We start from the raw sequence: 13,017 nt of genomic DNA, 5'->3' as shown, positions 1-13,017 counted from the left end.
AGTAGTGTGGAAAAAGAATTATACCCCAACACTAGATACATATAATTGAATCACAAAGAAAGGAGATGGGGTAAGAAGTTAGAGGGATTAAGGGATGAAACTACACTATAAAGTAAAGGGTGGGACTCCTACTCTTTCCCCCTCCCTTTGCCCCAATAGACCCCCTGGTCTGCCCGCCCGCGATTATACACCTGCCTAAATTTGGAGATGAAGGTCTCAGATGGATAGGAACTATGTTTAAAGATAGTTAGATATTGTCTATTGTCAACTAACAGGGTAAAATAGGATTGGCTTAGTTACGCCTTATTGGTTTTCCGCTTTTCCCTTCCGTTCTTTTTTTTTTTTTTTTTTCTCTCTCCCTCTCCCTATCCCTATAATTACCTACCCCAGAATTTCAGCCCTTCTGGGAACTGATCTCAGGAACAAGGACCCCCACTTACTTACCTAAATTTTTTGGTAAATATCGGTATGGCTGTAGGGATAAGGGACGGAGACCTCTATGGAAAGTCTGGTGATAGAAGATGGGAGGAGGTGAGGGGATTGGAGCCCCCTCCTCTCTAAAGCCCTGAGAATATATGGAGCAGGCCCCATATTTTGTTTTTTTGACACCCCAGTATTAAGTAGGACGAGAAGTTTCCTACAAAACCCATTAAACTGAGTGGGTGGGCCACTCTTGTCTTTTTTGTACGTGTTTTGTGTAGAGTGGTGTCTCTTCTTCTTTTAATCTCCTCCCCTCTCTTTTTTTTTTCTTTTTGTCTTCCCTTCTCTTCTTCCTTTTCTCTCTTTCTTTCCTGCCCGCCTTGTTGACCCTGGGGGCAACTATATCGGGATAAAACACTGAAATGGCCCCCCCAGACCCACATGCATCTATGTTAATAGGATCATTGAATGTGAAGGGCCTGCACAGCACAGGTAAAAGATCTATCCTGTGGAATCTTTTGAGAAGGAAAAAGTTACAGGTGGTTTTCCTACAAGAAACACACCTGTCTCTCCGTAAACCATATCGCCTGTCAACGACCGCATACCCACATGCATACCATAGCTACACTACCGACCCAAAAACAAAAGGGACTAGTATATTAATATCTAACACTACCCCCTGGGTCTTTATGGATATGATCACAGATGAAGAAGGGAGGATGATATTTGTAAAAGGTCGCATTGCCTCTCAGATATACACTTTCGCTTCTGTGTACTTACCAAACAGTGGACAGGGCAGAGCCCTGACTAATTTCTTGGAACGTCTGGCTGACTTTGAGGAGGGAATTGTGGTCCTGGGAGGGGATTTTAATGTCGCACTCGATCCCAGTCTGGATATCTCATCTGGGGTTTCCCAACATTCGGGCGCTGCCCTAAGACAGATAAGGCGCACCCTACATAGACATAGATATATTGACTCTTGGCGCTTATTGCACCCAAATGAGAAAGACTATACATTTTACTCAACCCCACACAATATATACTCAAGATTGGACATGTTTTTTTATAAAACATCATGACCTAGCCTTGCTCCAACAGGCAACCATAGATAACATTTTTTCAACTTTTTCAGATCACGCGCTAATAGATATGACCTTGAACCTGGGCAACCCCAATGTGAAACAATGGCAATGGAGACTCAATGAGTCACTCCTAGAGGACGCACAAATTGTAGCAGAAATTAAGGAGGCTTTATTAGAACACTTCTTGACGAATCGAGAAAATATAACTAACCCTTATATGAGATGGGAAGCACATAAAATAGTAACAAGGGGAATTCTAATAAAACATGGAGCAAGAAGGAAAAAGGAAAGGGAGGTGCGCCTGAATGGCCTCTTGGAACAAATGAAAAGACTAGAGACACAACATAAAAGGAATCTAGACAATGATCTTAAAATAGAACTGATTCAAGCGAGAGAAGACTTACGCTCACTTTTGATGTATAAAGCCCAAAACACTTTACTTAAAGGTCGACGTTTTTATTACGAACAAGGTAACAAATGCGGCTGGGGATTAGCAAGAGCGCTACGGGATCAACGGGCATCTACATATGTGCCCGCTGTCATAAATGCACAGGGGAATAAGGTCTCTAAGCCGGAGGAAGTAGCAGAAACTTTCAGAGAGTATTATGCCTCCCTATATTCAGTAGACAGAACGAATCATAACATCTCAAGCTCAGATTTTAAGTCTCAGATCCAAAAATATATAAGAGATTCAGGGATGGCAAAAATATCAGAAGTAGACTTAGAAGACTTAGAAAGACCTTTCTCGGAGGAAGAGGTAAGGGAAGCAATTAGGAACTCACCCTCAGGCAAGGCACCAGGACCCGATGGGTTCTCCACAAAATATTATAAACTGTTCCAAGGGGAATTGGGGCCCCACTTGGCAGAGGCCTTCAACTCCCTGACGGAAAATGGGGCTCCACCATACGACTCACTGAGGGCAGATATCACGGTCCTACCGAAGGCGGGTAAGGATCCCACGCAGTGTCTCAGCTATAGGCCAATTTCCCTTCTCAATGTGGATTCCAAAACTCTGGCCAAGATACTGGCAGAAAGATTGACACCAATAGCAAGTAAACTTATACATTTAGATCAAACAGGTTTTCTCCCCGGCAGGGAAGCCAGAGATAACACAACAAAAGCAATCAATCTGATGCACTTGGCCCGGGTACAAAAAAAGGCAGTTGCCCTGTTGTCAACGGATGCAGAGAAAGCCTTCGATAGGGTGAATTGGACATACATGGCTGAGACACTGCGGGGAATCGGCCTTAAACACAACATGATGCAGTGGATCCTGGCCTTCTATACTCACCCCACAGCAAAAGTCAGGGTAAATGGGATTCTTTCCAAAGACCTGCCTATAAAGAACGGGGTAAGGCAGGGATGCCCACTCTCACCCTTAATTTTTGTGTTAACTCTAGAACCTTTTCTGAGATATATTAGGGCAGATCAAAACATCTCAGGTATTGCAATTCAAAATGAAGAAGTGAAGGTGGCTGCATTTGCAGATGACCTATTGTTTTTTGTCTCTAAGCCTAGAATTTCCATCCCTAACCTTCTGAGACAATTTAAGGAATATTACTCTCTGTCAAATTTTAAAATTAATTATGCTAAGTCCGAGGCAACTGCGGTGTCAATATGCTCGGAAGAGATTAAAATGTTGGAAGAGACCTTCCCCTTTAGGTGGCCAGGGGAGGGAATGACATATCTGGGAGTAAAAATGACTAGGGACTTAAAGGACTTGTATAGAACAAATTATATAACACTTGCAAATTCAATTAAAAAGGATTGCGAAAGATGGAATAAGGGAAGGTTCACATGGCTGGGACGTATTGCGATCTTTAAAATGAATGTATTGCCAAGGATCCTATACCTATATCAAGCGCTACCCATCCGTATACCGGAGAAATTTTTTAAGCTAATAACAACTATAGAACAGAAATTTATATGGGAAGGCAAAAAACCTCGTATAAAGTTAGAAATATTATGCAAACCAAGAAATAGGGGTGGACTGGCAGTTCCGGACCTCAGAATGTACTACAAAGCTATACACATGGTGAGGGTTGTAGATTGGTGTAAAAACTATAAGAACAAAAAATGGATAGCAATAGAACAAGAGGCTATTCAGGTCCCCCTCTCTAACACCCCCTGGTTGGAATACAAGTATACAAAACAGTTACTTACCCATCCAACTATTGGGGCAACACTGCGTGTATGCCACACCCCTCAGATTAAAGGTAAGCTTATTCCCACAGCGTCCTTAATGTACCCTATACTGGGAAATTTAAGATTCCCTATGGGGATGGTTGATCCAGTATTTAAGGAATGGAATAGGGTAGGGATAAATAAAGTTTCACATTTTAGAACAGAAACAGGCTGGATTCAACCTTTAGAAATTTCAGAAAAATGGGGGGTCCCAGCATTATCCCCATGGAAAAGTTTTTTCCTTCAGGTATTTTTAGACTCACTACAAAGACTAGGGGAGTTTGAAAGTAACCATACGGAATTTGAAAAAATGTGTGTAGGGGCAGATCGAGTGCGACATCCCCTCTCTAGGATATACGGTTTGCTCCTAAGATACAACAATCTCGAATTGCCACCCTTTACCTTGAGGTGGGAACAAGATCTACAAATTAATATTTCAGAGGAACAATGGGAACGCAGTTTTGAACTCTCATATATTTCTCTACTCAACTCGAGATTCCAAGAAAGTAACTATAAATTAATTTCTAGATGGTACCGTGTACCTACCAAAATTAATAGAATGTACCCAGAGGGTAGCTCGGTGTGCTGGAGGTGTATGCAAGCAGAAGGCTCATACCTACACATATTCTGGTGCTGCCCCTTAATAGTACCATTCTGGGGAACTATTCGTGATATGATCCAACAAGAACTTCATATTAATTTCCCTTTTGAACCAACCTTTGTCCTCCTCCAGTGCAGTGACTTACCAAGAAATGAATACAGGAAGTCTTTGCTAAGATATTTACTGTTGGCTATGCGCCTTTGTATCCCAATTATGTGGAAACAACCTAGACAGCCACCAGTGTCTTTGTGGCTTCAAAAAGTGGACGATATTAGATGTATGGAGGAGTTGACATCATTAGTAAAAGGGACAAGGGATAGATTCAATGAAACATGGCAGGTTTGGTTGGATTTTAGGAAATCTGAAACATTCAGATCCTTCATAATAGGTGAAGATCAATAGTGGATATCATTATATTTGAAAAGTGGGACTGTAGACAGGAGATTGAATATAGAAGATGCAGTACCAGTGGTAGCAGAGCGGGGATTTCTCTTTGTAAATGGGTTAGAAGGGTTAAGTCTTTTCTGGTTTTCTCTTAATGTAATTGTATGTTGCGTTATTGTCGAACAATGGTTCTATGTATGCTTTGTCTTTAACCTTTTTGTATTGGAAAATTAAATAAAGAAAAATTTCAAGAAGTAATAAAAAAAAAAAAAAAACATACCTGCCATATTCATATTAACGCTGGCCAACCAAGTCTCTCTCCTGCAGATTCTGCTATTATGTGACATGTGGTTGTAGCTAGTTATTGGCTTGAGCAAAGATGCAAGAAGCAGGTCACTACTTTTTCTGAATAGATCCCATGTTGCCTATCCATTAACCCCCCTCCTACTTGGCTGTATTGATAAATAATCAATGCACAGACCTCTGCAGAAGGAAGCTACATAGTTTCAGAGCTAGTCAGAGCTGTAAGACAGAACGTAAGATATTTGGCTGTGTCTGAGGTGACAATTTCTATATTTATGGAAACCACACAAATAAAAGCACTTCTCTTCAGGCCATGGTGACCACTGTGCTATTTGTTGGATATATTTATTCTTATTCTTTATTGCATTGAGTCTCCGAAGCAAAATTCTTCATCAGTTTCCTGCTGAGCTGAACTGTGAAGGGAACCGCAGCAAACATGTGAATGCAGTATGTGATCCTCTCACTCTGAAACGATAGACACATTACAGTTAGAGGAATCTTGTGTGAGTGATGTAGAAACAACACTCCAAAATGTATGAAGATTTATCAATGCAATAATGACAAAATAACCACTATAGAAAAATAACCTACATGATTTTAAAAATGCTACCACATTGAACGACTAAGTGGGATTAGACTGTTTGCTTTCTTCCCTATGCACATCCATATATGCTACATATAGCAACAATTATGTATGCATCCATATAATATCCATACTGACCCATACAAGTAAAGCAGTTCATGCAGGGCTGGAGGTACATATAGACACATGAGGCATTGTGGCACTGAGAGAAGAAGTAGGTTTAAAATTTCCAAATGAAAACATTTCCATGTTCATTTTCATTTCATTTACCTTAAAAAAGTTGTCATGTACGGTATATTGCAAACAATGGAAGATTTGCTTAAATTATTAGGAACAAATGACTATTTAAAAGTCATTCATATTTCAAAGGGGTATTGCCATCATTGGCATTGATGATTAGCTGTATGGTGTAACTTTTTTCTACATACTTTTCAACCATTTTTTATTACCCAAATTTAATTTAATGCAATATTTCAAACAATATTAATTCAAAATTTCCCACCATTTACAATCTTTGAAGACATAGGTTACGGACTACAAACAAATTCTGCTTTTATAAATTATCATCTTGTCTCCTAGTGGATAATCAGCTAAAAAGGAGCAGCACATAGGTTTCTGGAAAACAATTGACAATAAAAGTATATGCATATACCACATCAGAAATAGTAAGTTATACACCATCAATATATGACAGATGGTATATATGCAAAAGCAAAGCATAAAGAATGGCTATACGATGTAACACTTTTAAATCATTTTTATATTAGCAAAAGAAAATGAGAAAGAAAAAGAAAACACAGTAATAGTACAAATCAGTTACATACCTAGACCAAAAAGGTGCGGTTAAAACATGCCACAAATTAGTAACCACAATGTGAGAGGCCAGATGTGTTTTTGGGTACTTCGGGGTGTCGGCAGACAACCATGACCTAAAAAATCACAACTGCCTGGTCAGATAAAGATAAAGAGACTTAGGTCTTTGCAACTTGGCTAACTGGAGTTTCAATCTACCTCAGCCCCAAATAAAGGTGATCATCGGGGACTCCAAGGAGGCAAAAAGAATATAAAGTTGGGTTGTATTACCTTCTTAATGGGGTTTATACGGCTTGACATAGAAAACTTTTAGATCATACTTTTACATTTACTGTGAACTATTTCATACGCTTGCTTGTTAATCAGAACATACATTTCTGCATTCAGTTCTCAATATTTTTAATTTTCATGAAGACATGGAAAGCCTAATTTTTCAACATACATACAAAAAGCCTTTATCTTTAGCTACTTTATCTTTATATCTAGTTTTATCTATATCTATATTTATCTTATAATAATAGGAATTCCATAGCAGCACATGGTTTAGCAAAAATATCCCTGGGATCTATACTACCTATGGCCTCTATTTCATATGCTATACTTCGGCTCAGAGCCTTTTTATTCTGAGAACCATGGCAGTTTTTCTGTCTATGGAGCTTTTTTTGGAAGTCAGTAGTAGGAATTATTGGGTTATTGTTATAGGAGTTTCGGAAATACAACTTTTTTTTCTCATACAGTTCGTTCATGCAGATTGTTCATCTGTCAGACAGCTGCATGTTTTGTTGTGTCCCCTTTTTACTGGATATGTGCATGGCTGTGTCATAAGCTAATTTGCTTTTTAAGACATTTTTAACATTGTATCACAGAATACGATTGTACGTAGGGTCACCCAATGCTTGTCATTTGAAGTTTTTAAAATAATTAAAATATTATATTAAATTACTCTCAATAAATGGCAAAGGAGATTTTCATTTTGAACCCAAACGCCTCACTATCACATTGCATGTCATGGTCCTTTTTAACAGCAGCATCTAATAGATAAAAGTTCAGGGATCTCTAATCCCAGAAGTTACTGTCATGAACAGCTAATATCCACTTTGTATGATGTGGTGTCAGCTCCTGAGTGATGTATATGCAATGATTTCTTGTTGGTTGAAGTTTAAATTACTGTAATGCCTAAAATAACAAATAAACTGATATTTACCTGAAAATACCCATTGTTTGAGAGTAAACAATTCTATAATTTCATCTTTGGTATGTAACTCACTGAATTTCTTTATCCCTCAATTTCTTTTATTTCAGAGCTACTAAATTCACATTTGTTTTCCTCTTTTAGATGAAAACCCAGACATGTACGGTTATGGCTCAAGTTGAAGGTAGGAATATTGAGAAAACTTAAATTTTTATATATGTGAGATCATGTAAATATTTAAAAAAAAAATAACTGAACAAATTGAATATTGGCAAGTTTGCACAAAATGCAAATCATATGTTCATAGCCTTCAAAAACGTTAAAGGCTGCCAATCTAGAAATTATGGTGGATTAACTGAGGTTTCAAAAAGGGAATGTCTCAAATAGACAAATGTGGTTTGACAGACTATTAAGCCAGTTTGAGCTTTGCCGTCGTATTATTCATTTTGTTATCTTACTTTATTTACCAGAATATTTTTTCTTTTTATCAGGTTACTGTATTAAACATGTTTATAGTTTCTAGTGAATTATCTCCTTATTATTATTATCGATTTATAGAGCACCATTAATTCCATGGTGCTGTACAATTAATGAGGGGTTTACATAAATTATATTAAAACAAGAACAAATGCAAGTGCAAATAAAGACCGTCACTTGATTTATATTCTAACAGAGCTGGATTATCAAGTAAAATTATATCCAGGTCTATATAGAGTTAAACTTTGGGCTCCACTTCTATCTGCTATTTAAAGACTTAGAAGTGCACACAGATTAATTGATGATTGGAGGGGGGAGAGAAGAGGGAAAAAAAGGACACAGATTTTTTTGTTTCAAATAGTATACTGAAAAAATTATTCTCATTTTGACTATTTTTGAAAAATATGTTTTGCTTCCTGACACCCCACCTAACACATTGATAACATACAAACTGTATGCAAATGCTGATTTGGCACAAGCCAACAGTGAAAACTGTTGAGCCACCACTATGAGAATAACATATTTTCAAACTATAAGCTGATTCTGAAAGCTTATTTTATTATCTTGCTTACAAACCTAGCTGTTACAAAACAATCCGAAGTGGTCAACACGACACCCTGCTTTTGAAGTCAAAAGGAAACCACTGACTGGATTTTCTCTGGTGCACCTCACTGAGCTTTATGTTGCAGAAAAGTCATGTTATAAGCTATTAATACCACTATTGACCCCTACATGGGATAAATAGGCGTATTGTGCCTAATATGATCATGTGTTCCACTGCATTTTAGTTTCTGGTGAAAATCCTTGTCCATTGTGCCTTTAATGTTATTTTTCTGTATTCCATGAATAAAAATTGTTGAAACCAAAACCTTAGATTGCCATATGCAATTTTAAAGGAAATTTACCTTAAAAATCAAGTATGATAAACAAGGGATACTTACTCATAAAACCAGACAAAGTGGATGGATTTTATTAAGAATGGTAGTTCTCCACCATCCCTCAAGCTCAGACCTTTTAGTGAATGTGGCCACAAACTCAGCCAGTTCCAGCCATTTGGCCAGATCAGAACTTGGAGAGTTTTTTGCTATGCTCTTTAACGCCCCAACCACCTGCCCTCAACCACACACTCCGCCTCATCTCTGTCCCAACATGCCCATAGTGGCATGCAGGTCGGTGAATGCCAGGAACTGCCAGGGACAGGGAGATTCATGTGGTTTCTCCACCAGAAAACTGTTGGAGCAGCCATAACAAATCTCCCCCAGTGACTGGTAATCTTCTTGTATCTGTTATATATGGGGCCAGATGTATCCCTTTTTTTTTCTGTTGATTTGTTGTTTTAGAAAAGAGTTTACTACACACTCTCTTCTCCCTCTTCTCCCCGATGCCAATCTTTTTCAAGCTTGACACATCAAGATCGTTGAAAAAAAAAGAGTTATAGAAAGCAACCAGGAGCGTTAATTATTCCCGACTCCTGAAAGATGTCACCTCCCTCTCCAACATGCAAGAGGGAGGTATTTATCACACGGACACATGAATTTTCGCCTTTCTATGACATCACCTCACTTCCCAGCATGGGGGAGAGAGAGGCAAGACTTATTTTTGGAGCTGATGTATTTGCATAGGAAAATACTTCTATAGATATCTTTATTTGCATAGCAAGCGATGAAAAATTATGTTTACCCTTGTTAATAATTGAAAGGGTAAACAGAGATTGTCCTCCACGGATTAATACTCTAGACAACCAACATGTATTATTCATCCAATGAAGTGGTAATACTGACAACAGATCTATAATTACAGCTGTACCCCCAAGTGTTTCCAATGTTAAGTGTATAATGGCAGTTCATTCTCTTGAGTTTCTAGAAATCTCAGATGAGTGTTCAGAAGCATCAATTCATTGTCAAATAGGATATATAGGGCCAGTAAGTATATAGCAAATCATACATCAAGTCCCCAGATCATTTAGTTATACACCAATTTCCATTAATAGTTTTATTGCGCCATTAATTCTACTTTTCCTAGCATCCGCCGATGTGCTTCTCGTGGTAGAATAAGGCAACGACATTAGTGCCAAGATCCATAAATGATTTGCCATTTTCTTCAGATACAGAACAAACCATACTACATAATTAGCCATTATTATTGTAATACACTGAATAAGATGAGGGAACATTGCTACTTAGATGTAGCACTGTTTACCATATTGTGGACATAATAGTCTATTGCTATCTATGCTCATGAGGCTGCTGTTTAGCATACCACTAAATATTGTTGAAAAGAGCTCAAACAAAGCTGAAAAAGAAAAATATACTTTTAATCCATAAGTTAATGAGGAACATAAAGTCAAAGGCAGGAAGCTCGTAAATATTATGTGTATATTAAAATCAGTTTTACTGCATTTTTGGAGTAAAAAAGTCACAAAAAAGTCTCATTCCGCCACTTCACTATTCTGACGTAAACACAGAACTACTGCTAGGGCAACTCCATCCCAAGCCACATTCATCACTTGTGAATTTAAAAAATTGCATAGTTACTCCAGTCCCCTGCTAGCATACAGTATGTGCTGGATCCTTTTACAAATTTTGCTAATTTTTTGCAACTTTTTGAAAAAAAAAAACCCTTGACAGCATGTAGAGTATCAGAACATTTATTCAAGGGCCAAAGCCACTTTAATGAATCTGATGGGCAGGGGTGCACCAAAGACAGACATAAAACTTTCCCAAAGAGCCTGTCTAATTATAAATAATGTCAATAATACCGTATTTTTATACTTTGGTGTATGGAGCTGTGTAAGTTGTAATGTTTTGTGGGAAAATCTGGCACTTTCATTTCTACCATTTGGGTACTGTATGATTTATGTCTATTTTTATATCAGTTCTGGGAAAAGAGGGGAGAATTTCATTTTTGTTTTTACTGTATTTATAGACTCCCTAAAGTACTTTAACCCTTGGGGATCTGATAGCTCCTAACAAATACTGAAAAACTAATATATTGCAGTAGACGGCAGTACAGGCAGTCCCCGGGTTACATACAAGATAGGGTCTGTAGGTTTGTTCTTAAGTTGAATTTGTATGTAAGTCTGAACTGTATATTTTATCATTGTACCCCTAGCCAGAACTTTTTTGGTCTCTGTGACAATTTTATTTTAAAAATGTTGGGTTGTCATAGGAATCAATATTAACACTAAAGCTTCATTGCAGACACATTTGGTGACTGTTATAGCTGTTTATTGTAGCCTAGGACTAAAGTACAATAAATTACCAATATCCAGAGGTCCGTTTGTAACTAGGGGTCGTATGTAAGTCGAGTGTTCTTAAGTAGGGGACCGCCTGTACTGTAGGTGATCTGTTCCAGCATGTAATACACAACCAAGTGCTTTCGGCAGCGCCCAGACACTATGGATTGGGCTCAGTCTCTGGGCCTCCTCTTTATTCTCTAATTCTTTAATTTTTCTATTCTGGTTAACAGACAACGGTGGAATTAAAAGCTGCTTGACCTCAGTACAAAATCATAACCAGACCCCTGCCTATCTATGGTACTGGTTATATCTTATTTCAGTAAGCCCTTTATGGGCCCACTAGAGTTCATGGGCCTAGATGTACCAGAACTCTTTCCACCCCCTCAAGTTATGCCTATATATATATATCAAGTATATATATACCCCCTTGAGGGGGTGGAAAGAGTGCTGGCTGGTACATCTAGGCCCAGGAACTCTAGTGGGCCCATAAAGGGCTTACTGACATAAGATATAACCAGCACCAGATACTATATATATATATATATATATTATGTGGGGAATTGCTCTGGTAGTTGACTGGTAGCAGTGCAGGAAGCAGTGACACACGCAGGTTTAAAAGTCCAACGTAAGTGTTTATTCACACTTGCAAAACAGAACACAAATTCAGCCTTGGCTTAGGCACATGCAAAAACATTATAAAAGTAATTCCTGCCCGGCTAGGCGCTGTCTAATACATTTGGAGGACCCTAGCTATCCAGGTACCAGGCTGCCTGGCACACGCTCTTGGCCAGCAGCAAGACAGGAGGCTCTCAGTTACCTTTGCTGTCAGAATGCAATCTCCCTTTCAGCTCTCCAGGTAGGGCCTCTCCTACTGCTTCTGCCTGCAGACTAAATCAGACCCTAACGAGGCCTGTGACCTGCACCTGTGGGCTATACAAAAGCCCAGGACCGAAGCCCGGGTGGAGTAGGAGTCCCACTACCAGCCTACCCCTACTCCATAATAAGCAGGCCCAGTACGGACATTACCAATGTGTCTGTGTTAGCTAGGCCAACACAGACAAAACAGACTATTCCTGCTTATCATGTCTGCATTAACCCTTGGGTTACTGCAGAAAAACCCAGGGCTTTTACCACATGTATTTTATCTGCCTGTAAGACAGATAGCGGTTTTCCCACACAACACCTCTCACTTTCTCACATACCCTACCCCTCAGTTCAGACCCACCGGGGTGAACTCCTGACATTAAGCAATGCGTTCGGGACAAGGCATCCGCATTGCCCTGTAGCTTCCCGGCTCTGTGCTCCACCATGAAACTGAAATTTTGGAGGGACAAGAGCCACCTAGTGACCCTGGCATTCTTCTCCTTAGTTCTACTCATCCACGTGAGAGGAGAGTGGTCAGTTATGAGACGGAACTGTCGTCCCAGCAAGTAGTACCGTAGGGACTCTAATGCCCACTTTATCGCCAGACATTCCTTCTCTACGATACTGTAATTTTTCTCTGCTGGCGTGAGCTTCCTGCTCAGGTAGGTAATGGGGTGTTCTTCTCCATTCACCTCCTGAGACAGGACAGCTCCCAGCCCTACATCTGACGCATCCGTCTGTACAATAAACTCTTTCTTGAAGTTTGGCGTAATGAGGATGGGAGATCCACACAACGCGGACTTCAAGGCCTGAAAAGCACCTTCTGCTTGTTCATTCCACCGCACCATGACAGGCCTTTTACCCTTCAGCAGGTCT

The 13,017-nt window shown here is 39.2% G+C and overlaps 1 protein-coding gene across 4 annotated transcripts in view; it reads left to right on the top strand.

The window, feature by feature from the left end:
• The window catches only part of SUSD1 (sushi domain containing 1), an 84,260-nt gene that overhangs the window by 61,563 nt on the left and 9,680 nt on the right, over nucleotides 1–13,017 (top strand). For all 4 annotated transcript variants that reach the window (XM_072154756.1, XM_072154758.1, XM_072154755.1 and 1 more), the window contains one exon: nucleotides 7,707–7,746. In XM_072154756.1, coding sequence (XP_072010857.1) covers nucleotides 7,707–7,746 — 40 coding nt within the window. The remainder of the gene's footprint in view (nucleotides 1–7,706; nucleotides 7,747–13,017) is intronic.

The sequence above is a fragment of the Engystomops pustulosus genome, chromosome 1 (assembly GCF_040894005.1).
Source record: "Engystomops pustulosus chromosome 1, aEngPut4.maternal, whole genome shotgun sequence".
Lineage (NCBI taxonomy): Eukaryota > Metazoa > Chordata > Amphibia > Anura > Leptodactylidae > Engystomops > Engystomops pustulosus.
The sequence above is the reverse complement of the archived record's forward strand: the minus strand, read 5'-3'. Positions and strand labels throughout refer to the sequence as shown.